The sequence below is a fragment of the Zosterops lateralis genome, assembly GCF_965231275.1.
Source record: "Zosterops lateralis genome assembly, chromosome: 2".
NCBI lineage: Eukaryota > Metazoa > Chordata > Aves > Passeriformes > Zosteropidae > Zosterops > Zosterops lateralis.
In genome coordinates, this window is record NC_139763.1 from 64,963,358 (window position 1) to 64,991,216 (window position 27,859).

Here is a 27,859-nt window from a genome sequence, read left to right on the forward strand (position 1 = left end):
CACCGGGGCAGCCCCACAGGGGTCGGGGCTCCCCCCAGGGCGGGCGTGTTGAGGGCGGCGCGGCGGGGCCGGGCAGGGCAGGGCTGGGCTGGGCAGGGCCGGGAGCGCCGCGCCGCCAGGGGCCGGGCTGCCCTCGCTCGGCCCCGCCGCACCCCGCGCCCGCTGACAGCCGCCCGCAGCCGCCATCGAGCCCTCCTGCCGCCGCCGGGCACCGAGAGCCCCTGCCCGCCCCGGGAAGCGCCGGCGGCGTCTCCTCCCCGGGCAGCCGCGCTCTGTCCCGACCCGCCGCCGTGCTGGAGGTGAGCGCGGGGCGGGCACGGGGGAGCCGAGCCGGCGGTGCCGGGGCCGGGCGGGTCCCGGGTGCCGAGGGATGGGGCGGGGATGGGGCGGGGATGGGGCTGCCCCGGGCTCGGGGCCGGGCGGGCAGAGCCGTCGGTCGGAGCGAGCGGCGGGATCGCGCCGGGATCGCGCCGGGATGGCCGCGACGCGCGGTCCTGGAGGGGTTTAAAACACCCGTGTGCCGGCAGGTCCCGGGCTTGCCCCTGCCCTGGTGTGCCCTGGGGTGGCTCTGTCCCGGAGGCAGCGGGGGAGCCCCGGGGCTCTCCCAGGGCCGGAGCGACTGCCCGGGCTCCTCACCCGGCTCCGCGATAGGTAGGAACGATTATAGTGCTTTTTGTGTGTTTGGGGATTTCTGCCTTATATCAGCCGCTAGACCAGTCGAAACCGTGTGAGCACACGGCGAACTCAGGGTAAAGCATAGGAGAAAGGTTACCAGTTCTCTTTTTAATACTGATACTTCATGGTGTCTTAGACCTGCTTCTCTAACAAACTTCTGATTGTATCAGCTGTGCCATGTATGTTCTCCATACGGTGATTTTCATTATAAACTCCACCAAAAGGGGAATCCCAGGAACAGTGGACAGTATACATATATATATATATATATAAAAAATTTTTATTTTTTTTTTGAAACTCTGAAGGGGGAAGAAGGAATGGATGACTGCATTCCTTCCCTTATGCCGTCAGCTCTCATCTAATGTATTTAATTCTTTGCATTCTTTATTTATTATTGCTCAAACACCTTCCCAAATCTCTTTATGCATAAAAAAATGTATATTCACTGTACATTTTCCAAAGTAAATATAATCCCCATACTCTGTCTATTATCAGCCCTTCGGTTTAGAAGGACAGATTTTGCTGGCCAGCTTGCTCTTGAATTGCTATGTTAATATCAAAAGGAGCTGAGAAATCCCAGGATTTTGTGAGATCTGATCCCAAATATTAATGAAATAGACTTTACCAGCTAATTATTGGGTTTTTTCTTGCACACAGAGGATCTGGTGCTGTCGGTTTCAGCCTAGTGAATTTAGATGTATAATTTCAATAAAGTCATTACCTGATAACAATATGAAATTGTCAGATGTGTAAATAAGAATGAAAGATGCCTTTGAGGATGTCAGCTCCAGCCCCCTGCTGTGGCAGACATCACATAGACACTTTCCTGGCTAAACTCAGTATCTTCCAAGAAGTGGCATGTTTTTGGCCCTGACCACTCTGGCTGGTCAGCAGTGATTAGATTTTGATAAAATGTGATGCATGTTTGAGGTGTTCTCTCTTTACTTTCAAAGTGGAGCGATTATATGGGTGGTTCTGAAATTCCCAGCAGGTGGTAACACTTCAATTGCTGCCTAATCCCATTGCAATAAGCGTACGATGGTTGAAAATAATTAATCTCTTTTCCAACATACAGATAAAATATGAAGAAATCCTTAAATCTGAGGAAATGCTGCAGATACACATTTATTTTTGCTGTTAGTGCTGCTTGTGAAATGTAGGGAGGATTTAGGGACTTTCAGGCTTTTCTGTCTGCAGCCTATTTTGCCATCAGCCTGTCATACATAGCCAGAACTGTGCAGATTTGGGGTTGCAAATACAACTGAAAAATGTTTACTAGTGTACAGCTATAATGGATTTTTTTTTTTTCTCCCTAATTCCAATAAATATCCAGACCCTGGCTGGTTGCTGGGTCTGTCAAGAGTGCCTGGGGTAGGTGCTGCTGCCTGGGGCAATGCTTGGGGCAGGGGCAGATTGTTTCCCAAAGGATCACTCCTCAGCCTGACACCAAACCACCCCCCCACACACTCACTCCTTCCCCAAGCCCTTCTCCCCCCTTGCTTTCACATGTGCCCTAATTCAGGGGGGGTTCTGTGCTATGGCTGGGGCCACCTTCACCTGCAGCTGTGGGGTTGGCAGGACAAGGAGAGAGCAGGGCTGTGCTGGGGCGAGATGAGCAAGAACAGGCCTGTTACTGAAGGAGGATGGGAGCTAGGGCAGGGCAGGGCTCAGCTCTTGGTGGGGATTTGCAAAGAAGAAGAGGACTGAGGGCACTTGTGAGTAGGCAAAATATGGGATCCATCAGTGCCACTTCCTTTGTGTGAATGAGGGTCCAGAGCACAGAGGTTTTGACTGTTATAGATTTGTGTTCTCATTAAACTCCACGCTTGGTCATGGAGTGTCTGATTATTTCCCTTTCTTAACTACAAGGCTTATTTACCTCTCATCTCCCAAATGAAGGGAGAGTAGGCACTGAATGCTGTGCTGTTGCAGTTGGTGAAGGTGATAACTGCTAAATCAGCAGGTGACAGCTCTCAGAAAAGGTGGCTGGTGTCTGAAATGTCGTGTCTGTGCTGCAGCCTTGGATACTGCTGCAAAAATACTAGGAGTCATAAATCCAGTTGGCCTGGAGTTTTTTGTTGGTTTGGTTTATTTCAGGGTTTTTTTGTAAAACCAAAATGATCCCAATATACTTCATGGTTTTAGTGATGTAGGGAAATAGGGACTTTTTAAAAATAGATTAATATATGTGATTTTTCTAGGCAGTATTACAGCCTATTCCGTTACTTATTTGCAGAAAATATTGTAAGTACGATTTCAAATTTCATATCCGGCTCTTCCATGGTTCGTGACACTGTGGTGCCTGCAAACCTTGCAGCTGATGAGGATTTATTCTTGTAGCCCCCATACCAGATAGTGAGATACCATCTCCAGAGGAGAGCTATGCTACAGGAAAACGAAGAGATGTGACCAAGATAGCACAGGAAATCTGCTGCAGAGCGGGGACTCGAAGTTTTCCCGTGTCATTTGTGTTGCACACAAGCCTCTTGGTCTTCGCTTCCAAAGCGCTTTATGGCTTATGCCCTCCTCATCTGTCATTTCAAATTCCCTTTGGAAAAGAAGTCTTCCACTTCCAATCAGCTCATTACACTGTCTCTTGGAAGAAGAAAGCATCTTTTTATGTTGCTGTGCTTCTGCTGCATTTCGCACAATAGAGCCTCAGTTCATGGTTGTCCACGAGAGCAATAAATTAAAAAAGCCAATTATTTGAAGTCTGATAGCCTTCTCCTTTCCATCATTTTTCATCTCATTAAGTTAATGAACTTGAGGTAGAAGATCTGAATAGGGTAGAAACCATTTAAATGGTCTGCTTCTAAAAGCAAAATTTTATATGAGTGTGAAAAGAGGAAAAATATTTGAGCAGGGGGAAAATATATGGAGAATTTAGAAGAAGAGCTGAAAATGAGAAGAAATCTAGAAAGAAATTGGCTTAAGAGAAGACAGAGAGGAGAGGGGGAAATTGTGAACTGAGCTTAGAGGTCAGTGTAAGGCCTGACCAAAACTGAGATGAGGCAAAAGGAAGGAAAAGTAAAGGAGGGGAAAGGAACAAACCTATGCTGAAAGAGAGAAGTACAGGGGCACAACTACACCAGAAATGGGTTGACAATCCTTGCATTTAGAGGTGCTATTGGAATCAGCTATCAAAGGTGCAAAAGCTCAGGGAGGCTTCATTGGGCACTTTAATTGGAGCTTTCTTCAAAGGTAGGGGTGTACTGCAGCCGGTAGCCTGAAGTAGCTGTATGTATGTGAGGTGGGAGCGCTCCTGCTGCAATCCAGTCGCTGCAGAGCGTGCAGAGGGTGAAGTAGCCCCGGGCTAGGCTTCCAGAGGTACCTGATCTCACTAATTGGAAGTTAGTTTTGGTACAGTTTCAAATACTCCAGTTCCAGCCTGGGTGTTACCCGCACTGCACGCCGCAATCTTTTCCCAAGCGAGCCAAGATAATGCAGAAGGAAGGGTGAGTGGGAAGGAGGTTTTGGTGTGACAAATGATTGGTGTTACCGAAACACCCAAGGGCTCTGGCGCTGGGCTCCATCCACAAGCTTGGTTAGAAAGAGTCTCTGTCCTGAAAAGTCTTTACTATAAATACAGAGCGTGAAAAATGGGGTGGAAAGGAGGGGAGCAGATTAGTGCTGCAGCTTGCTGACATTATGTCTGGCAGTGGCAGGAATAGGAACAGAAGTCAGGTCTGGTCCCTGTGCCTCCCGCTGGCGCCCTGTCTCATGAACCACGCTGGTTTTTCCTCGGTTGGGCTGATGTGCAAATTAAGATGTAAGGCAACTTCTTTGAGAGTGCTCTCCTACACAGGCTTTTTTCTTTTTTCCTGAACATTTATTCTCCCTTCCATAACTTCATTTCCTCTGTGCAGTGTGTCGCTCATTAGACTGAAATTAGGATTATTTGAATTTCATCTATCAGTGTATGACTTTCTGAAAGAAGTATTTGTAAAAGCCATTTGAAGAATCTGCAGCTAGGAAAGCTAGGAGTGGAAAGGACCCATTAAAGTCATCCAGCACAATCACGGTAGTGGCACACTAATCAATTTCCCCCCACTTTATTTCAGGGCAGTTTACAGCACTGCCACATATCTTCTGTTTTCTTTGAGCAGTTAACGCTAGAGGCCAACACATCTATCGCAATTATCTTTTTTTTAAATGAAGCTTGATTTTTCTTCTTTGGACGACTTTGATTCTTTGTTTCGATTAGCTGATTGGTGATCAATAACGGTCCAGGCAAGGCATGATGTTCCTGCTGTGATGCTGCCGGCGGCCGGGGGAGTTGGGGAGCGGCTGTCCCTGGAGGGGGCTGGCTCCCCGCCGCCCTCCCTCAGCCTCTCCTGAGGCACAAGGTTTGTCTTCCTGTAATTTACAGCGTATCAAGTCAAATTGAGGGTGGTGGCGGTATCGCTGTCCCTATCTAATGCTTTCTGGAGCCCTGTCAAGTTCCTGGGCCAGATGATGATTATTCCTTTCAGATATGTGCAGCTATTATTGTAATGGGCTTTTACTGAGCAAGGCTGTGCTGTTAGTCTCTTCTTAGAAATTATTCTCTCCAGCCACTTGGCACAGAGAGCAGTTCAAAAGGCTTTCAAGTAACACATCTGCTGCCTCTTAGTTCAGCAAGCCAAGCAGTGTAATTGTCGAAATATCTTATTTGTGATTCCTAAAGACATACATGATTTTTGCCATACCTGGTTCCTATGTTTTACCATTATCCTCTACAGTTTTGCTCATTCCTAACTTCTGCCTGCTCCAGTGCCAGATTTCTCTCATAAAATTAGGTTGTAAACTTAATGGATCAAGATCTTTCTTGTGTGTTTGTGGGAGGGTAAGCACAGTGACACTGACCTAGAGGTGCTCCTGTGAAACTTGGGAGAATAATTCTTATATTTTGAAACGGTCTCTAAGTATAATTTCTTTTTAGGTTCCCTCCTACTTATGTTTCTGAAGGAAACTGTTTGGTTTTGCTGCTATCATTGTGCTTCCATCCTATTTTATCTAATTGTTACGAGACTCATAAAGACTAGTTTAAATCACATGGACATAAAACTGGGAAACTTGCCAAAAGAAGTCTCTTTCTATTGGCTTAGCAAAGGCTGTAGCAAATGTAAACTTAAAAAATTACAGAGGAAAAAGTGGAAGTTAGCACCTTCTCCATCTGATCAGTCAGAATGACATAAAAGGCACTTACAGATCTTTTGTAAATCTAGTAAGATCACTAAGTGTATTACTAGACCTGAATAACAGAGGAGTTCGATGACCAAAAAAGTAGTTTGCTGCTGAGCTGCTTTCATACTTGAATGCTGTTGACAAGTTATATGAATTGTGTACCAGCAATAAATCTCCAGTATTGGTATGTGCTGAGCTCAGAGTTATATTTTGTATAAAATACTCATTATTTTGCTATTGTGAGCCTTGGTCATAATGTAAGGTATCCACAGCAGCAGTTCCTGCAGTGCAAAGATAAATTTGTTGTTATCTGTCTTTGTTGTTCTGGCTCCAGTAGCTGTATTTCAAGATGGAAAATTATTGTACAGTGAGTTGTAGCTGTGCTTATTCAGATGCATTTGATACAGTATTAGTAATTGTTAAGTAAATGAGAGAAATGTTAATTATTAGTTTATTAATTTTTAGACTTATTAATGCTATGTCTTTATTTTTTTATTTTGTTTTTACATATTAATGATATGTCTTGTATTTTATGAAGCAAAGTTGACACAGCTGTAATTTTTTAACTTTTAGGTGTTCTTGGAAAACGTGCTGGCACTTTAGAGCTGAAAAAGGACATGAGGAGTAAAAGGACCCAGGATCTCACTGGTCAGAATGAAACAGATGTTGAAAGATTTTTCAAATCTATTGTTAGTAGTGCTCTGTGACTATGGTGAGTATTAGAGCTGTCAAGGGAAAACTGTCATGTGCGTTCACAAGGTGGTTTTGAATGGTGATGTTTCCAGGTGGTCTGTGGAAATGAAATGCTACAGAAGCCACCACTGATAGGCACAGAATTTAGTCTAGATCTTATGCAATAGTTAGGTGGGAAATGCAGCTTGCATAAGGTACCCCTTTAGATCAGTGTCAGGACCCTTTCCTGGTATAAATTTGCTCAGAGAGATGAATGAGATAAATTAACAAATTTCCATGAGCATCAAGGAACTGTCTGTGCTAGAAGCAGTAACTGGAACACTGCTCTCTTGTAAGACTTGTATTTTATAATATTTAATAAACATTGTGGAAGATAGGCCTAGTTTAGGTATCCATAGTAGGATGGGTGGAAACGTGCACAAAACATTACTAGGAAAGGAACCTGGGTGGTTGGCTTGTATGTAAGCATGTACAGTACAGCCAACCTCCTGTGGCTGAGTGAGCCCCCATCTGATGGATCTAAGCTGCCCCCCAGAGAACTTCTGAGTACAACAGAGGTGTTCTTTCCTCTGATTGTATAAGAAGCCAAAGGATGATGTTCATACTCATTCAATCTTAGTCACATAAAATTAGGCAGGTAGAGACAATCAGTCTTGTTCAAGTAGTCCATGCACAAGTCCATACATATTGAAAACAGCTCTTACCTATCTGCAACTGAGATGTGTAGAATGAAAAAAGCACCTCCTTCTCACCATCAGCTGCTAAGGAGGGAAGTTAGGCATCCTAAGTTCAAGTCAGAAACCTGCAAGATGTCTACAAGCTGAGGGGCATCATATGTATGGTGACTTATCCTTTCCAAGAATGTACTAAGAAGGGAGTAGGTTTGCAAATTACTTTCTTATTGCAGAGTGAATTAGAAATTCTGAAAATGGGACTCTTAATTCCTAAGCAATTCATATATTTCAGGAAATTTCATTCCTAGTTTAAAAGCCAGCTTTGTTTTGACAGCTGCAGTACATTGTTAAACCATGCTGAAGGATTAAGCTGTGCACTGCAGAAATAAGTACAATGTGGAAAACATGGGAAAAGAAATGGTTAATCCCCACTTATGGAATGAGCTGTAGCAGGTAGTTCTTGCATCAAACAGCTGAAGATCTCTTACAAAAGAGAGAAACAGAGAAAAATGTATGCAGTTTGCTGTCCTTGCATAAGTGAGAAAAATCTGATTTTAAGTAATGACTGAATAGTAAGTATGCTGCTCATTCCTCTGTGCATCCTCCATCTCTGCTGCAGAGCAAGGGATCCCTAAAAAATGTAGAGAACCTAGAATTGCTGTCTTTTAGATGAACTTGCTTCTAGTAGAAGTAAAGACTCTTGTCTATGGCTTTTAGCACCATTTCTTCTTTTAATAAGACAGCTAACCAGCCCAGGTAGAAACACTGCACTGAGTGAGTAACACAGTGATGGGTAAGTATTAAATTCACTGAAGCCAAGATGTGAGATGAATGATTGAAATATCCACAGGTTCTTGGTGAGCCAGTCCTGTGGATGTTCACAACTGGTTGACTCAGGGGTAAAAGCTATTATTCATGAACTTTATAGGGCGTGGCATAGCAAGTAATTACAAGGTGCAGTTAATGAGCTAAATCTCTGCCGCAAACTTTAGGTGCATCAACTTTCACCTTATTTCCAATGAAAGGGCAGCCCATAATTCAGAAAATTGCTTTCAAACAGTTCTGCATATACATATATTTGAATATTACTATGTACATTGATTTTAGATAACAATTTCACTTACATAGTTCTCTGTTTTTTAAGACTATTTTTTAAGTGATCCAGTATGCTCTGGAAAATTACTGAAGTGCTATAAAAAGCACTAACATCCAACTAAACTGTATCCTCATTTCTTATCAGTTTTACGGATGTTTTTGTTCTACTTAGCTCTGTGTTACTGGTGGCTGACAAGCCAACAGCACAACCCAAGCTGGCTTAAAAACACTTAAATAACTATCTGAATAGCACCCTCAAGTATTTCTTCTTGCTCTTCAGTGAAAACAAGGACTTTTCTTTTAATATTTAAAGTGTAAATTCTTACAAAGACTCTTCTGGCAGGTTATTGGTACCACAGCCAGACTTCTTTCAATGGGAGACCATTGTAATGACAACAAAAATTATACAAATGCATTGAAAGATGTCCCTGACTGGCTGTTCAAATGACTGGGGCCAAGCTTTGGCACGTGGCAAAGTCATGGGCATGTAGTAGTAGGCTGGAGGGCAGCTGAAGGAGCTTGCAGTGGAAGCTTCCTCCTTCTGACTGGTGTCTTTCAGAGCATTGTGAATAACTGCTATGTGGCCTGGCCAAAAGTGCAAAGTTCTTATTTACCAGACTGAGGGAAAGGATGCTGTGAACTGGGGTACACCAGCCAGAGCTCTGCAGTGCTGTAACAGCATCCTCCAGTAATGCTCACTTTCTTCACTTCCTGAGTGATCTGCACTTAGGGTTGATGGACTGCTCCACAGCAGAGCCCTGCCCTCCCTCCTGTCCTTCCTCCCAACATACAGAGTGGTGTTGCTCCTCATCTCAGCCATTCCAAATAAAAAACAGTGCAAGAGGGTCAAGATAGTTGTAAAAGAGAGGAAGGACAATAAAGCAGTAGGTACAAACATCAGTACTTTTCACAGCTATCGCTTGAATGTTTTTGTTGTAAGTTTAAAGCTTAAAATTGAAATTTTTCATGCTGGGTTTTTGCCATGGTCTGATTTCCTTTAATGTTTCAGCTACATTGAATCTAGCTGATTCCCATGTAGAGAAATGCATCATTTTGCCCACTATCAAAGAAACAAAACCCTGGCAACTCACAGCCATTTCACTGGGAAACTCTAACACAGCTGTGGGGAACTTCATCTTTGTTAGAGTGCTCACAGTGGCCTGGGACATGCTTTCTGCTGTCCTTATAAAGAGTTGCCTAGATCTGGTTCAGACCAAATCCTTGCAGATGACTTAGTGATGAGATTCTCTAAAGGGTCAAATGTACCTCAACTCCCACTGGCTCCTCTTGCCAGCCCTGTACAACACTCTGCATGTTCCAGCACAGGGCAAGAATTCCCCAACATTACTGGAGACAGGAGTCAATTGTCTTGTGCTCCCTGATGGAATGCTAGCACTGAGCAAGGAAGGTGAGAATGTGCTGGAGTTAATTGCAGACCCAAGGAACAGCAGAAGATGAAAGAGCTATAAGATAAAGAGATGAGGGGAGGAGTTTGAAGAACTGTGGTAACAATAATGGATTTAGGCTAATACCCAAGAGATAGTGAAAGCAGATGGTGGTAGAAACAGGACTGTAAAATATGGGCAGGTACACGTGACAGAGCCAAAACATGAAGAGCAAGGAGCATGTGTTGCTGGACAGTTCAGAGAGACATTTTTCACACGTGTTTAGGATTTGTCTCTAACTCTCTGGGTGTCCAAGTTGAGATCAGGTTTGCTGTGATGCCATGTGCTCACCACAGCCACGGCAAAGAGGATCCCGCTTTGGATGTCTGAAGGACCATTGTATTTAAAATCAGGTTCTGGCTTTCACATGGCACCACAATTAGTTGATACTTGACCTTTTTTACCTTTGTGCCTGTGCCTTGGTTCTTAACACACTAAACAGGAATAGTGACCTCCTCTCATTTTTCAGGGATTTTAGAAGGATAAAGTCATTAATATTTCTAATGCACTAATACAGAAGAGCACAATAGAAGAGTCCATGGGGGAAATGAATAATTCTGTGTTATCAGGATAGATTTTGGATGGTGTGCAGTCAATAATACATAGGACCACCAACAGAAGAATGAGAACAAAAGAACACTCTGGTAATGAGCACCATCCATCTGCCAAATGAAGCAGTGTCTTGTGGAAATGCAAATGAAAGGCTTGAGTTACAGTACATACATGTAAAAGTATATGTATGATTTATATGTGTAAGGCTGTGTGTGCCACCTTTACTTGGACTTTATGTATGTGGTTGGAGCTGGTTATTTTAAGGACATGTTATAGCTGGTGGCAAGTAATAGGCTCTTTTTTTTCTAGTGCACACTGCACCCCGCCCAGATGTAAATGTCTGTACCCAGTCAGATGAATTTCTTCCTGAAAATTTTTCCTGCTGAGAAGAAAGTGAATCCAAGGTGACTAACTCAAATTGAAGCTTAGTGTAGTAGGCGTCTAATATTATGTGAGATGAGTCCTGCTACTCCTGACTGCTGAGTGCTTGCCTTGGCAGTTGCAGTGTTTTTCCAGCAAAGCTTTCTTTGAGGTAATCTTAAGACATGTGTAACAGATTTAACAAGTCAAAGTATTGTTAGTTGATACTACTTATGAAAGGATTGCTTTAACTGGAGTTTTACACTTCCATGGCACCTTCCATCTAAGACTCAGAAGCCTTTCCCCAGACAATTAATTAAATAAAGATGTCTCACAGCACATTCTGTATCTGGAATAGTAGATGTATGTAGTTCCCATTTTTTCAGATGATCTTTCCGTGTCTGAAATCCTTACGGTTCAAGCAACACAGAGAAGGTAGCTGAGCTAAGAACGGAAATGTGATCTTCCCAATTTATTGCTTTAGATATCATCACTAGTTACAGCATGTCTCAGGATAATTTGGTAACTTGCACAAACATGGTCATGCAAGAAGTGAATTTGAAAAGACTGCGCCATTTATAATGAAATGATGTCATTTAGACATGTTGCACCACATCTGAGACAGGAAAAGTGCTGCAGTCACCATCACTGTTATTTTCAGCCCTTTCACTCAAGTGTCTGCGATGCAAATGAACAAAATGAAAGATTCATAAGACAGAGCAAGAGAAAAGGCTTCAAAAAGCATCATGCAGACTTCCTATTCTGTTTAACTTGGGGGACATTTTTCATCTGTCTGTATAAGAAACCACTGTCCTTTTTTTGCTAAATTACGGCTGAAGCTGAAAAACAGCTGGCCTCTGTGGAGTTTAAAAATCTGTAAGTGAAAGAAGTTGAAAAGTTTGAGAATCTATTCTGATAAATTAAATTTTCTGTTAATCCTTTGGGTGGTCTGTGGTTTGCTTTAAAATACTTGTTTTTACCTTTCTATATGCATTACTGCAGTGGACTTTGAGCTGCTCCAAATCACATCCCTGCATGGAACAGAGCTGTTGAGCTCTAACTTCTATTGCTAGGACCTTTTCTTTTTTTGTGATCTGGTTCACTTGAAAAAGATTGAGAACCCCTTTTAATATCCATTTTTAAAATATTTGTTTTCTTCCCTAGGAATGATCACTTGTCTGTTTCTTAATACTGTTGTGGAACTTTTCCTTTCAGTTCTTGGTGAAGTGGAGAACCTCCTTTTGGAGCACCCAGATCATGTAGCCTTCAGCAATGACACAGTGTCTGTGGAATATCAGTACTACAGTGGTGGTAATGTGACAGCAGAGCATGTGTCCATCCTTTTACTGGATGCCAGCACCAGTGAGATAATTGGAAGAAAACAGCTTCCAGCAAATCAGTCCCAGGGGACGGTGGTATTTGAGTGTTTCCATTTCAAGAGTGCTGGTGATTTCTTGTTCAGAATGGTTTCTCCCAGTGACAACAGCAGTGCTGCCCAGTGGAGCAGAAGCAGCATGTCCACCCTCCGTGTAGAATGGCCTGTATTTCACATTGATCTGAACAGGAGTTCAGAGGTGCTTGGGAGCTCCCTTCAGGTTGGACTTTTTACAAATGAGCAGTTATGTGCCATGAACAAGACTGTGATTTCATTGGATGTGATATTCACCAGCACCCTTTACGAATTCAGAAGAGTAAGCTCTGATGAGACTCTGGGCATTAGAACTAGCAAAGAAATTCCCCTGTCTAGGTCCCAGTGGGTAGAGTTTGATTGCCCACCCGTTAGTGAAGAAATATACATCACTGTGTTACTGAAATCGTTAGAAACACATTCCATCATTGCCTCCATAGGACCTGTAGATCTCCTCCACAAATTTGGATACAGACTGGTTGTGGTAGCAGAAGACACATGCAAAACTTTGGTTCAGGTCTTCGTAATCTCTCCACCGTGCACTTCTATCAGTGGGAAAATTGTTGTTTATAAAGAGGCTCTCAAGCATTCAAGTCAAAGAACAACTTGGCTGTATGAAAACATCCTTCACCCAGGAGACAACAGGACAGAATTTAACTGCTCCTTGTTTGATGTGGGGAAGAACAAATACTGCTTTGACCTCCTCAATTTCTCAAACCGAAGCTATTTTCCAGCAAGAGTTAAGGAGTGTATGCTGATTCAAAGGAATATGGGTTTGTACTGATGTTTTTCCTCTTTTAGCCAAAATCAGCACTCTTCCCAGGCAATGTGGGTAATGATTTTGGGTTTGTTGCACCAGACAAAATAGTTGTAATGTCATACGCAGGTAGGACCAAGATAGACTTTTATGTAGAGAAATACACAACACATTTGGACATTTGATAACAAGTGCCACTGTGCTAGCTTAAGGCTGCACTAAGTTAATGTTGCTACTAACTAAAACCGCTTAGGGCATTTTGAATCATGTTCCTATGTAGTTGGGGTGAAAAATGAAACTTGTCCTTCTCAGTGAGGTAAGAAGCTACTGCAGTAGATCTGGCCCACTGGAGACTCTGAAGGTAGATTTAGTCTTACCTGCATCCGAGTGTCTAAAGGCCAGGGCCCAACATTAAATAGTTGTATAGTTGTATATTTTTGGTTGAGAGGCATCTTGCAAGGGTGATTCATGGGTGTTGAACATACAGGGGCTGAATCCTCACACAAGTGTCTTTTTCTGTACCCATTTGGAATAGAAGTTTAGAGCCCTACCTGTTAGATGCCCTGACTCTGGTGAGATGAGTCAGGATTTGGCTACAGTGAAAGGCACGGCAGTGTCACTCGGACAGCTGGTGGATTTTCTAAGCAACGTTTCAAGAAATGTGTCTGCTGCTTAGAACAGACTTGGGTGCATTTTCTGACCCATGAGGCTTTTTGGCAGATCATGGGCCATATTCATATAACCAAACCTTTCCTTATAGGAAAGATTAGAATAGTGCAATCTGCCAACTGGGAACAGTTGGTGGTCCATATAATGCTTTGGACCATGATCAGTCATGGTCTTGAGAGAGTGCTGGTTGGCAGCAGCCAAAACCATGTATATGTTATGCAGCTATAGCATTAGAAGTGGCAGTCCATGGTTTGACAGTCTACAAACCACAGTTGCATGGCAGAGGAAGCAGATGAGCCAAATACCCTTCTCATCACTCATTTGTGGAAGGCAGCCACAAAGAGGGATGGGCCGTATGTGCACGAGGGAATTGGGATTGGGTTGGGTTAGGTTGCATTGCTACACCCTGGAAGGTAAATATTCTTGTTTGAAGCAGGCTTGTGTCTATAGGTAAGGAATTAGTCTTTTCCAACTGCACACTTCAAAGAGTTTGGATTGAAGGGTTTAAGATGTGCATAATTTTCCTCACCTCCTAGCCTCGATTCCACTGAAAATAAACTGCAGGAACTCTAGCCAAAAAATGGCTGTTGTGCTTCATGGACAGGTATCTGAGAGGGATCATGAGGAGACCAGAAGTGTAAGACATGCTCCAGAGCACACAGTCCCAGACACAGCCTACCTTAATGAGGTTCCTAGCATCATGTGGTCTTACTTTGTGCTATTTCACAAATTCTAAAACTGTTAGCTATTTAATTAACTCTCTGTACTAAAAATGGCCTCTATTTTCAACACATTCCAAACCCAGTGCGTAGTTCTCTTCATCTTAACTTCCCATCTGCATTCTCTATTGGCACTCCCTCTCTTCCTTTGGCATAAGAAAGTCTACCTAAAAATGAAAGCATATTATTTTCTGAATGGAGGTAATTCTCAAGGAAAAAGGAAGACAGAATTTTAGTTTGTCATCTATACCTGGGTGGTATGTTACACTGATATGATCTAGATAATTACCCTGACAGATAAATCACTAGCATATGATATAGATATGATTCTGTGCCCAATATTTAACTGTTTTAATTGATGAGATCTACATTAAGCAATGGTTCCCTGCAGTCTGTTCTCTTTCCCTGGGCTCCTCAGTAGCCCCATCCTTACAACCACATTCAAAAGAATCAGGCTATGCCTCTTGAAGAGCAGAGGTAGGTCAATAGCTGCCAAGTTAAGAGTATCACATCTACAAAGCTGATGAAAGCGAAGCCACACCATGTAATCGTAAATAAAATGTCAACCTGAAATTAATTAGACTGCAGCACGTCTGACTTTGTGCCTGTATCTGTGAGACTTCAAAGCCTGCAGGCAGCGTTTGAAAGGAGCGGGGTGTTCTGGGAGGGGCACATCAGCCTGAAGCCACGACAGACAGAGCGAACCTGCACTGCCTGTGCTGGCCATCAGCCTCCTGACTCCTTTGGAAGTAATTCTCCTGAGCCCTTCCACGCTGCTGCAGGGCACTGTGAGGTGCCCTGCTTACAGCAGACCCTGATAGCTGATTGTGTACAGCATGCTTCAGGACTTCCTGAAGTTTAAGGCAAGGAGATGTGATAAATCTCTAGTTTGGGCTCCTGTGCAGTGTGGGCCATCATTTTTCATTCAGTTACCCTGGTGCTGAGCCCCACAGCTAGTCTTTGCATCTGACTGCCACTTACCCTCCAGAGAGTTATCCAGTCTTCTGCTGAAGACACCACAAAACAGACTTTTCTGGTAATTTCTCTCAATACTATGCTCTGATTTATTTGTTCTTTTGAAAAGGGAATCTTTGTGTGCTTCATAACTAAAGCTAATCTAGCTTCATCCTTTGAATGCTGCTGATAGCAGCAGTAGATAGCTGTTTCCTATCTACTGTCTTTGCTTCACAAAGACATTTGCACATCCAGGTCATCTCAATTCTACCAGAATTTCTCAGAGTTCTTTTTAATAAACTGAAAAGATTGAGTCTTTAATTGGAACTAATTTTCTTCAGGATTTGATTAATTCACTGATTCTGTTTGGTTCTCTTTTTGTTATTTTAAACACTCGTGTTTATTTGGCAACCAGGGTACCAGCTTTGTGTGCCGCATTCAGTCATCCATCTCACTGATGCTGCTTGATCAGTAGCACTCTCCCTGTCCCTGCCTCTGCTTTCATTCCACTGATTGTGTTATGCAATTTTCCTCAGCTTTTGCCCTATAAACTCCTCCTGAGCTATTTCAGTAGGGAGTCTACCATCCTGCAGGTACAATTTTCCTTCCTTCTTCCTACATTTTTCACTTTGCTGATTTAGGATCTATTTTCCTTTAATTATCCTAACTTACCAAGTACCCAATGTTGTTCCATATAACTGCACTATCTGCTTATGTCATTACAGGAGCAACATATTTTCTCAGTAATGGTTTATATTTGTTTTCATGTCAACTAGGGAACCACTGAGCCTTATACTAATCCCTTTGGAATCTCTCCAAATGCATTCTCACTCGGTGATGGTTTTCTGTTGACAGTTGCATATCCAATCTGTCACTCAGCCAGTTCTTACTTCATTTAGCATATGCTCTATTGTTATGAAGCAGAGATATTGTGTTGTAAAAGGTCAAAGTTCCTAAATCATTAAAATGATCTTCATCCAAACCACAGATGATGAGATAAAATTTGATTTTGCCACATATATTTTCCATAAATCAGACATGAGTTATATTCCTGATGCTTTGTTGATCCTGCTCTTTACTCCTCATTCAGGCCAAGTTTAGTACAGCCTTTTGGAACAGGAATCTGACTCGTGCTTGGAGTAGGAAGGAGAAAGCTCCCGGTGGCCCTGAGTGGGCCAGGTCAGCAGCTCTTCGAGCCCAGGCCATCAGCTTCAGATAAGTGTCACAAAAAACTTATGCTATCCAAGACTGTGAATATATCTATTCAAGGTGGGGAAGACATCCATTAATTGTGAGACAGCACTTGTGCAGTTTTCTGTAGACCCTAACTGGAGAATCTGTGAAAAAATTTAACAGTGAGATGTGAGTCACTTCATTCATCTTGATGGTCTCTTCACTGTTTCACAGGGGAATGTGCAGCTCATTTTTTCCCCAGCATTTGACTGGATTATTGGGATGTCTGAGGTAGGAAACTCTGTTGGATCATCTTATCCAGCAGCAGATGCATTGCAGGCTCATTCTTTTCTGTACTTAATCCTATGCTTTGTTCATCTGGGATTTAAGTGTTCCCAGCAGTGAGACTTCTGCTGTCTTTAGAAGGTTCTAACCATGTTCTAACCTGTATCCTGCTTGAAACATTCAGGTCAAGACTGATAATATTAATCAGTAATGTCAAAGCATAGAAAAAACCAAAAAGGTGGGTTTTTGTGTTGGTTGGGTTTTTTTTGGTGTTTTTTTTTTTTTTTTTTTTTTTTTTTTTTTTTTTTTTTTTGTTGTTGTTGTTGTTGTTGTTGTTGTTGTTGTTGTTGTTGTTGTTTTGTGTTTTTTTGTGTTTTTTTTTGTTTTGTTTTGTTTTGTTTTGTTTTGTTTTGTTTTGTTTTGTTTTGGGTTTTTTTTTTTTCTTTCTTTTTTTTTTTTTTTTTTCTGGTGTTAATTAACTTTCTCTTCCAGTTCTTAGTTACACTCCGGAGACCAATTTCAATTTTAGTGTGACTTACAGTGAAGTCACTTGCAGTTGCCTACAGCACAAATGAATTTTGTTCATCTGACTTTTGCTAGCTGTCAAAAAAAAGCTATTGGGATGTTGGCAGGCCATAAGAAAAACAGCTGTTGCCTGAAAAGGGAAAGAGGAAGGTATGGGAAGACCTTCTGAAGAGAAAAGTGGTCAGTAAGGGAGGAGAGGAGTAAATGGAGCATCTAGAGGTCAGGCAAGGATGTACAATTTCTGTCAATTTTTTGCTTCCTGAATAGGATTCTGTGAATCAGATCTGCTTGTTGGTAGGAAAGTCTGGGAACCAATTACCTCTGTTGCCTGAATCTGTACCTGGGTTGGGTGTTTGTTTAGAAACAGGGATATGCAGGGGATCTGGGTATGCCAGGGCTGGTTTGTACCCCATCCACTTTTCCTGTGTCAGTAAATGCTTCATCTTGACACATTAGGAATAGATGAGGTTTTACAGAGTCACTCACAGACTCAGCTTCTGGAAAAGAATTATTTTTAGGCTGTGCCTCCCCATTTCTTAACAATGCCTGTTTGTGGGGAAAAGACTCTAATTTTCCCAGAGTCTAGGATTTCTTTCTTCAAAGGGATCCTTGTCCTTTCATTGTCCAAATTAGTAACCTATTGGAACATGCCACCATTTCAGTGCACCCAGGCTTCATTTCCATGGAAGGGTGAGAGGTTGTTTGCCAAGGTCTTTTCTAAACACTGATACAATGTGTGTAAATACATTCTCAGGACCTAAAAACTGATCTCAGCTTCCAAAAATATCCTGCAATCCCCTAGGCTAGCATAGATATTTACATGAATATGTCAGTAATTCATGATTTTGTCCCACACCACTAGCCTGGCTGAAGTGTTCAGGACTGTCATGTGTGTCAGGCTGGAAGGATGATGCTGGGTGTCCCTTGCTGTCTGTGCTGATGGACAGCAATGCATGCACAAAATCTTGTGAACATGGAAATCTGAGGGGAGAAATTTATGCAGAGCAATAATTAACACAGTTAATTGCATTTATCTTTCATGTTGGCAGATCTGCCAACTGTCAGCTATTTCAAAATAACTCATCAGTTAGATGTCTTCACGTTGATAATTGATTCCTCAATTGTGTGTGAAGAAACCTCACGCTTATTAGAGCTAGTTTGCAGTGCATACCTTCTGGTTTTTCCCCTGGCACTTTCAATCTGTTTGTCTTAAATGAAGGTTAATCATTTCATTTCCTTGGGGGAGAATAAACTGTGCTTCATTTTCTTTTACATTCTGGTAACTGCAGAGGATTGCAGAGCAAGATGCAGGAGTTTAAATCTCCCATCTTTCATGGGAGCTGGAACATTTCTTGCTCTCCTGCTGTTTAAGGCACATTTCTTAGCCCCAAAGCTATGGATGCCAAGCGTTTTTGCTAAGGAACTCTATATCTTTATCCAAAGTCCAAGTCAGTGAAAAGTGTCCTGGAGCAATGGGCACATCTTAGGTTTGATGTCAGTGTTGGAAAATTACTCGTCATAAATGTTTTTGTGTGTTGAAACCCACAGACATCAATGTGGAGACTGTTGAGCACTCTCCACTATCACCAGTGTTAGCACTGGAGGCAACCAGAACCTTTCTGAGTCTGGCTCTGCTTCTGACTTTAATTAACAGAAGTTTAAATGAGCAGGAAATGTGGAGAGAGGGAAACAAGTTAGCTCACGCACTGGAAATTATGACAGGAACTCACCAAGCTGCTCACACAAAGAGTCTCTAGGTCTACAAGGAGGCAGCTCCTTCAACTAGTCCCTCTGCCAGTGGTGAGGATCACTGCTAAAGTTCTTCATGAACCTGATATGAAGAAAACTGTTGTGACATACTATGATATATATGATACTGTGACATCATGAAGTCTTTTTCAGAAGGTATCAATGAGCCCTTGACTGACTATTGATTATGAACATTTTTTCTTCCTGCTCTCAGTAATATCTTTGCTTGCTAACTGATGTGGTTTTGCAAACTGTCCATGGTCTGTACCTTTGTGGGGCTCCTTATCCCAACAAACTGCCTCAGTTACCTGCTTCTTGGCATCCTCTGATTCTCTTTTCCCTTGACACCATACAATTGCTCCATTTTGCACTTCACTAGGAATTGACATGGCTGCAAAGTGAAGGAGGAGTCTGAAAGCTCAGCCTGCCTTTGGGCTCTTCACCAGCTCCAGAGACAGAGGGGTGAAGGCAGAGAGGTCCATGAAGAACATGAAGTGAAATACAGCCTGGGATCCTGGATGTTGCAGTATTGAGGTGGAGATGGTGACAAACAGCTGGGGTGGTCACTTGATGTTGTATGGGCTTGGAACCACAGCAGCATCAGGGTGTCTTGCCATGCCCATCTCTCCTCTGCATTAGGCCAGGCAGATGTCCTGGGACATGCAGGCACACAGATGTGTGTGAGTGTGTGCCCACACACGCTCTGCAGCCGTGACTGGCAGCACACAAGTGTAAGCTCAAACTCTGAGGCCCCATCCTGCAGTGCAGGTGAGGACCTGCACTGGGAGGGCAGCCACTGGTCCTCTTAGAGTGCTCACATTAATGCTGACATGCTCACAAAACTGTGTAGGACAGAGCCCAAAGCAGTTACAATTTCATCTTTATTGAAACACAGCTGTATTTATTCTTTTTAGAGACATTTTAAAATAATAACACACTAGGAACAATACAGCAACCAATAAAACATGAAATCATAAAGCTATTTTCAGTCATGCAACACTCTAGTGCTTCGACATCATAACTTGGTTAAGGGCTCAGGGCATGCTAGCAGCAGTAAAAAAACTAAAAATCATGGCTTGTGTTGGCAGTATCAACACCATAAGTTATCTAAAAGAGCAAACTTTACCCTGGTCTACTTTTTAAAAAAAATCATTTAGGGGTTTTTCTACTTTATCTACGAGCAGTGAAATGGAGTTAAGTAGTCTGTTCTTCTTCTTTCTGTCAGAGTCATCTGACCCATAGGAGCATCCCCAGGGGATCTTTTAAGATTGTACCTGAACTCATGCATTAGTTTGGAATTTAAAGTTGTGGCCCTGCCTCGGTGTCACAGCTGTCAGATAGGGGCAGGAATGGTTCTATTTTCTCTCTCTGGGTTCCCACTGCTGTAAAGCTCTAATGTGGAGATCATAGGATGAGGATGTTGTCTAAGAAAAGGGAGATTTTATTACACGTTAAAAAATTATAATGTACCGTTAGAACCTGAGTCTGCCTCCACTTAAAATAAATAAATGAACATGCAAAATTTCATTGTGGGTTAATTGTCTAAACATAAGCAATAAAACAATAGGGACCTGTAAGCTATCAGATGAATAATTCAATAACACACTTGTGTGCTGAGAAGAAAATAAAGAGTAAACCAATGTTGCCATTTCATTAGGCCTTGTAGGCTTATCATCCTGTCACAGTCATCCAAATCAGCAGTAACTGTACTTCAGTCAATCAAGTTATCCTGCTGTAAAAGCACTGTTTGTCAGGCAGGAATTGGATTAATATATAAATTACCGCCCCACTTCAAAGATCTGTGGATTCATTTCCTTTTGTTGTTGTTCCAGGCAGAACCTGGAACTAGCCACTGTGTTGCAGGCTGACACTGGGGTGAGAAAAGGAAAACAAGTGGAAGCTTTGGCTCATCCCTGGATGCCACTTGCTTTTTTGATCTTGCTGTTTGCATTGTTTGGTTATTTATTGCTATTTTTCTCAAAAAGAGGACAAATGGCTGTGCCTTTAAAGGTAAAGAGGCAGACATGTTCCTCATTGCTGTGAGCTTGTGTATTTGTAGAAACGTGGAGCCGGTGGCAGCCCTGGAGCCCGTGCAGTGTCACCTGTGGGGATGGAATCCGGGAGCGCTTCCGAGAGTGCCTCACCTCCTCTCCAGCCAAACCCGGCTGCGCTGGATCGCCGAGGGAGACTTCCCTGTGCTCGCTGGAGGAGTGTGCCTGTAGGTAGCTCTGCTGTCCTCTTCCCTGGGTGGTGTGACCGCCCTGGCAAAAGCAAAGTGTAAAATGAAAACATCCCATCTCTCTTTCAGTCATACTCATTTGGGGGGACTGTCACATTCCTGGGGTTGATGGAGTAGGGCAGGAGCCTCTGTGCATTTGACTGTGGGACACTGGAGATAGGGCTCCAAGGTATAATATTTCTGAATGCCATGGGTGCAATGGAAGCAGTTTAAAATCTTCAGGATGGTCAGGGAGTGGAGAAGTTCTGAAAGAAAGATCTTGGGGCTATCAAAACATGTTCAGTAGTGAAAGTCAAAGACTCCAGTGGAAACCTATTAAACAGTTAAAGTCGGTTTAAAAAGGGTGCTGGTTCCAGCTGAGACCTGTGGTGTGAGGTTGCCATTCTGTGAGTTTTTTGAGGTGGCACTGCCAGGTCTCCCCCTGCTCCAGCTGCCACTGCTGCTGTCCTGTGACAGGGCAGGCTGGCTGTTACTGATAGGTAAGGCTTTATAAAGCCTTTATAAACCCTTACCTATTGGTAACAACTGGCCACTGCTGGCAAGTAGGTGCAGATGCAAGAGATCTGAGCCTTCTGTAAGATGATAGGTGGATTACAGCAGCCACACAGCCCCAGTGAGGCTGGATGAGGCTGTGCCAGCACCATAGTTGGATGCTGACAGCCACCATTGAGGGGCATGAGAAGTGCCCTCTTTTAGCAGGGTGCTGGTGGTCAGTCTCTGCAAAACTTTTGCTTCTTGCAAACTCCCTGCTGAAAAGGAGCATGTTGATGCCAAGGGACCACAGAGACCAGAAAGATGATCTGCAAGCTCCAGTATCTTTGTGTCCCACAGGTGCCACAGGTGAATTAGGGAAGGAAAGATGCCCAGGAACTGTGCAGGCTCCTAGGATCTCAGACTATAATTTAACAGATATTTTAAGCTATTACAAAGTGACCAGTGCCTTATTCCTTGCTTTGGCTGCTTGCAGGAACTTCTTTCTGCGTGCAAAAGTGGAGTGTGTAGAACTGGAATGGAGGCAGCTAAAGAATGGACAGTTTGGGGATGTGGGGAGTTGTTTAGCACATGGCCACTGTGGTGCTTGTGCCACTGAAAAGGAAAGGACAGCAGGGGGAGAAATGTGCAGCTGGAGCAGGAAGAGGGGAGGATTATGTTTTTAATGGAAGTGTTGACTTGAACCAGCTTCAAGGTGTCAGAGGATGAAGGCCACAGAAGTTTACAGGCAGGACTGAAATGTGTTGTGGAACACTGCAGGAAAGGGGTTATATTTAACAATAGTTTGGGTGAACGGAAACTACTAACTATATTCCATCAAGCCAGATATTGCATGTTGTCAGTGTTCATGAAGCACTGTTTAAACATTGGGAATGTTAAGCACTGTTAAGCACTGTTTTAAAACAGGGAATGTTTTAACAGGTCTAATATTTTTAATGACTTGAAAATGCTGGCCATGTAGGTTTGCTTATTTAGTAAAGCAGTGAGTGAAAGCAGAGAGGAACAACTCAGATGCTTTGGGCCCCCAGCTTAAACCAGCTCTGCTCTAGTTGTCTTCTCTATGCCAGACTCTGAGGCTGCTGTGGGCAATAATTCCACCACCAAAATGCCGTGGAGTTGATAGTGTTTTTCCAAAGCTGCTGTTGAGATGTGCTATCCCATGCCTCCTGTCTATCTGCTGGAGAGGTATGTCTGTAAGTATATAATTTGGTTTGGCTCCTTGCGAGCCAGTTTCACTCCCCACCTCAAGCTCAGAGAGCAGTCCTGGTGCAGGGAGCTCACTGGAGGGGTTCCCTCTAGAGCATGTGCTGGAAACACGATTTGTGTGTGGACCTTGCTTTGCTTGCATGGAGGTGACAGTCTGCTGGTGCTTCTGAGAGGGATCAGTCCTCCCGTGCAGGTGTGCAGCTGTAAAAGGTATATGATGGTTTCCAGCCATCCTGTGCATGCACTCTGCACACACCTGTGGCAGTCTGGTTGGACTCAGTAGGTCTGGACAATCCCCAGATTCCAGTGAAATCTCTGGGCTGATAAAGTGTGTTAATACATAGAGAGCACAGAGGCAAAGGAAGCCTGCATCTGCACCCATTGCTGTGGGATCATCTGGAGGAAATACCTCGCTTCTGTCTTGCACATGGTTTCTAATCCTCCTGCTCCCACATGGGGCAGCTTCCTTTACAGAATCACATACTTGATTTCATCCCATTGAATCTCAGTTTGCTCAAGAGGTGATTTGACACTGTGACTTTACAGTGTTCATCCACTGCCTGATCTCAAGCTGGGAGTGTCACTCTCACCCTTCCCACTCCGGCTGCCTGCAGCTTTTAGAAGCAGACAGGTTTTGTTTCCAGCGTAACTCTACAGTCCAGCAGATGGAGCAAATGGCTGAATGAGCAAGGCCAGCACGCGGTGCAGGGGCCAATGAGGTGCAGGGAGGAGCAAACCATAGGGACCTAGTCCTGTTTGGAAGCTTGCAGTTCCTTGCTGTTAGCTCTGTACCCCAAACAATGCAGCGCAGCGTGCATTACAGATAGAGAATGGAGTATTTGGAAGATATCCATAAGCAAACATGACTAAGAGGAGGATGAGAAATGAATGAATTCTCTGCTGCAATGGTGCTGAACAGAGCAAATGCTGCTTCCCTGAGGTCAACTTGTTCACTCCCTACTCAGGTGTCCAGAACAGCAGTGCTCCAGGCTCTGACACAGGAGCATTGGGGTGAATGCAAGTTTTAGAGGACTTGGGATTGTTAGGTAACCCTGAAGTAGGGAAGTGGATCTCCTTCCCAGCCCAGCACCCTGCATGTCTGTTCTGTAGCAGCCCGAGACATTCTGGCCTATGTTAATCAGTGCATTTGTGCATCCTGCCCACCTAACAGCTGCACTACCAGCTTGCTGTTGAGTGTGTGTTCTCCTGAATTATGGGAAGTACATGGTGTCCAGTTCTTGTTATTCTGCAGTCACATTTCCTATTCATGGCAAGTCACTGTGGCGCAGGCAGGAGCACCTGCCAAGTCTTACAGCTGGCTGTCTATCAGTCTGATGGAAGGCTTTGGGTTCTGGATAAAACTAGAGACTAGGGTAGGGTTGTTTGGTGGTTTCATCTGAGCTTAAAATTTCATGGCCAGCTCTTGCCAACTGCAGCTAACCAGTCCTGTCCTCCAGAAAAATCTTCATGGCTTTATGGAGCTGATGTCTGATGAGAAGAATTTGGGCAGTGCTAACAGATACTAAAATTAGCTACTGGACCAATTAATCCACTTTCAACCATGCTGTATTCTGCTCAAGATTGCCCAATTTGTCATTGGTTCAGCCATCTGTAATATGGTGGAATGGGCAAGTGACAGGTTTAAACAGTGCTCTGGACAGCTCTGAGATTGTCGCATTACAGGTTAGAATCATAGAATATCTCAAATTGGAAGTGGCCCATAAGGATCATTGAGTCCAACTCCTTGACCCCCAGGACTACTAAAGCTAAACCGTAAGACTGAGAGCATCGTTCAGACAGTCTGTGAATTCTGGCCATGATGACTTCCCTATGGTGCCTGTCCCAGTGGCTAATTATCCTCTTAGTGAAGAAAGGTTTGCAGAATATTCTTCCCTTTCTCAAGTCCCATCTCCAGTCCACAATAGAAGGGTGTCAATAGTAGAATGCTGGAGAAAGAGCAATGGAACTTTTGGTTGAAAGTTTTCTGTGGCATGGGAAGGTTTTGTCCTCTGGGACTATGGCACCAGATAGTGGTAGAAGCATCCTGAGACGACTGCTTAGAAGTTACATTGCCTCTCCTGACGCTGCCTTTCTCTTCAAACTCATTTCAATTCTCACACCCACTTAAGCTCTCCTTAAAATAGTTTTCAAGTGATACCTGAAGTACTAGCCTGGGTTGAATTATTTTTGCCCCCTTTATGTCACTTTTCAACAGGGAATATAAATGTATTTCATAAAGAAAGGCAAACAGAATTCCTCCTTTTTACAGATATTTAGGAATACTTTATGGAAATGGCAGAGCAGGAAAAAATAGTAATTACATTTAAAAGGTCTGTGGGAGCCTTGGTTTAAAGTAAATTGATGTTTGTGCCAGTTTGAAGGCATCATGTAGTAAGTCATCTCCAATGAGCAAATTTTAATGGCAGACAACTTCCTGTACTGTATTAATGGCTTACTTTCCTTGGTAGTGAAGTATCCATCCTCAAATACTGAAATACTGCCTCCAGTGCAACTCTGACAGAGGTGTGTGCTCTTTCTTACAGCTGTCCAGCCTCCCACCCCACCTTCTGTTCAGCCAGGAGAGGACCAGAAAGCAAATAATATAGTTACCATCACAGGTATCTCACTGTGCTTGTTCATCATCTTTGCCACTGTTCTTATCACCCTCTGGAGGAAGCTCTGCAGAGCTCAGAAATGCAGCACTGCTGTCCGACGGAACTCCGTCCATTCCCCTGGCTTCCGGAAAAACTCAGACGAGGAGAACATTTGCCAAGGCAACAAGCAACGGGACAGCTTTGCTGAAGGAGGGGATGCCCCTGTTAACATTCCCCTAACCTACAGGCGAAGCCTCCAATTTGCCCAAGAAGATGATGTCTCTGGAAGTGAAAACTTTCAGCCAAATGCCCAAAAAATAATCCCTCCAATTTTCAGCTACCGCCTGGCACAGCAGCAGCTGAAAGAGATGAAGAAGAAAGGCCTGACAGAGACCACTAAGGTGTACCATGTCTCTCAGAACCCTCTCACAGACACGGTTCTTGGTGCCACCACGATGCTTCCCATGAGTGGGGAGAACCAAGAGGAGGCAGGGGGAAACAAATTTCGGATCAAATCTCCATTTCTGGACCAGCCAACCAGTCAGCCCAAGTTCCTGGGAGAAGGCTCTCACCCTAGGCTGGATTTTCCATTCTCACAGGCTAATCCTGCAATGAGCCCTACCCAAACCTTGGTAAGAAGAGGTCATTTCAAGCACCAGGATAACAGGGTGGACTTGCCTGAGAGGGGCTGTCACAGAAACTCGCAGTTCAGAAGAACAGCCAGTTTCCATGAAACTAAAAAGGCCAGGCCTTTCAGAGAGAGAAGCATGTCCACTCTCACACCCCGACAGACTCCTCTCTACAGCTCCAGGACCAGGACATGGGACCAGGGTCTGGAGGAGAGGACACGGCCAAAATCAAGAAACACTAATCCAGGCTGTGAAAAGCTGGATCAGCCCCACAGCACTGTGCTGGGGAGTGAACTACAGGGCCATGGCACAAAGCCCCACCACAGGGCAGGTCCCCCGGTGAGGAAGCTGGACCCGATCATGGACCGCCAGCCTGCTGGTCAGGAGAAGGCAGCTGAGAAGCCTGAGCCCAGCCGAAGTAAGAGGGGCCCTTCACCTAATCCCAAAGGTGTGTGGCGGAAAGAAACAGGCTTAAATGGCAAAGATAATTCCCAGAGAGGCCTAAGTGTCAGCCCTGCCCAGTATCGAAGGGATAAATGCCAGAGCTTCCCCTTGGACCCTGAGTTCGCCTTTTATGACAATTCTACTTTTGGCTTAACAGAGGCAGAGCAGCAGATGATCGACCTCCCTGGGTATTTTGGCTCAAATGAAGAAGATGAAACGAGTACTCTGAGCATCGAGAAGCTGGTGATCTGAGTGACTCATTATGGCCCTGCAGGAGTGGTGTGCGTGGGAGAGGATCTGCGGGATCAGTTGGCTTCTGGTGGAAGAAAGAGCAGGAATCATGTTACTTTCACACATAGCAGGAGAGAATAATGCCCCAGGTCTGGCTTGTGGGAACATATTCCTTTCTAATTACTGAAAAATGCTTTCATATAATTATTTTTATGTATGTGTGCAGAAGACACACAAAGTACCCTGGGAAAGAACGTGTTAGTTTAGGTGTGGCGCAGGAATAGCCAATCGATTTTATTGTGTAAAGCAGTCATGTTTTGTGCATGAGTGCCACTGACATTTCCCACCTTGTGGGCTGTGTCCTGGTAGACTGAGATACTGATGCATCCACTGTCCAACACCCTCAGCCATCTGCCCCGATTCGTAAATCATTTCCCATAGAAAGCACAAAGCTCAAGCTGTGGGCAGTTTTCATAATTTTTTCTGATAGTCATCAGTGAACTGGGTTGATTCGTCATTGTTGCTCAAATAACTCATATGGTGGGGGGTTTTTAGCTGGTTGCATGAAAGTGCAAACAACTGATGCTGAATACTTGAGTGAATTTAAAATTGAGAAGGCATTTTCGTCATTCACTTTGGTATTTTCTTACTGTTAATATTTATATCAAGAGAACAATGTACAAATATTTGCAGGAAATTAGTACAGAAGGCATGCTACAGGGAAGGCAAAGAAAACAGATGATCAGATTTTAGTCCTCACAGAAATGTTATCGCAGCATGTTACCTGTAAAAAGCAGTGAGAGAACTGTTGAATTATGCATCCTTTCCATGGTCATCCTTTCCTTTATTAAAATTTTAAATGTAAATATATTGACAATAATACTACTATGGCAAGCTCAAAATAAATTATGAACAAAACCAGCAAACAGCAAGATTATTTGATTAATACCTGTTTTAGGAACAAAAATTAAAATGACTTGACAATATCTGGTGATTCACAGAGAATCTTATAGAATCATTTATGTTGGGAAAGACCTCTGAAATCACACCACTGTGTTCACCTCTAAACCATATTCCTTAACTGCCACATCCACACACCTTTTGAACACTCCCAGGGACAGTGAT

The 27,859-nt window shown here is 43.6% G+C and overlaps 1 protein-coding gene across 3 annotated transcripts; it reads left to right on the forward strand.

Moving 5' to 3' along the window:
* The first annotated feature begins 458 nt into the window (after nt 1-458).
* Nucleotides 459-27,839, forward strand: THSD1 (thrombospondin type 1 domain containing 1). Of its 3 annotated transcripts, XM_083855947.1 has the most exons (5): nt 459-651; nt 6,415-6,553; nt 11,876-12,841; nt 20,959-21,117; nt 25,380-27,839. In XM_083855947.1, exons 2-5 carry the CDS (start codon nt 6,496-6,498, stop codon nt 26,753-26,755), a joined length of 2,559 nt encoding a protein of 852 aa, XP_083712073.1. In that variant the 5' UTR covers nt 459-651; nt 6,415-6,495; the 3' UTR covers nt 26,756-27,839. The 3 variants fall into 3 exon arrangements, with proteins under 3 accessions (XP_083712073.1, XP_083712072.1, XP_083712074.1); XM_083855946.1 differs by lacking the exon at nt 459-651 and having other exon boundaries at nt 6,217-6,553; XM_083855948.1 differs by lacking the exons at nt 459-651; nt 20,959-21,117 and having other exon boundaries at nt 6,217-6,553.
* The last annotated feature ends 20 nt before the right edge of the window (nt 27,840-27,859 follow it).

Excerpts from the sequence above, each read along its gene's own strand:
- THSD1 (XM_083855947.1), top strand. The coding sequence starts at position 6,496 with ATGAAACAGATGTTGAAAGATTTTTCAAATCTATTGTTAGTAGTGCTC. Across the intron at positions 12,842-20,958 it reads GCTGATTCAAAGGAATATGG|AAACGTGGAGCCGGTGGCAG; the intron begins GTTTGTACTGAT and ends GTGTATTTGTAG. Across the intron at positions 21,118-25,379 it reads CTCGCTGGAGGAGTGTGCCT|CTGTCCAGCCTCCCACCCCA; the intron begins GTAGGTAGCTCT and ends TCTTTCTTACAG.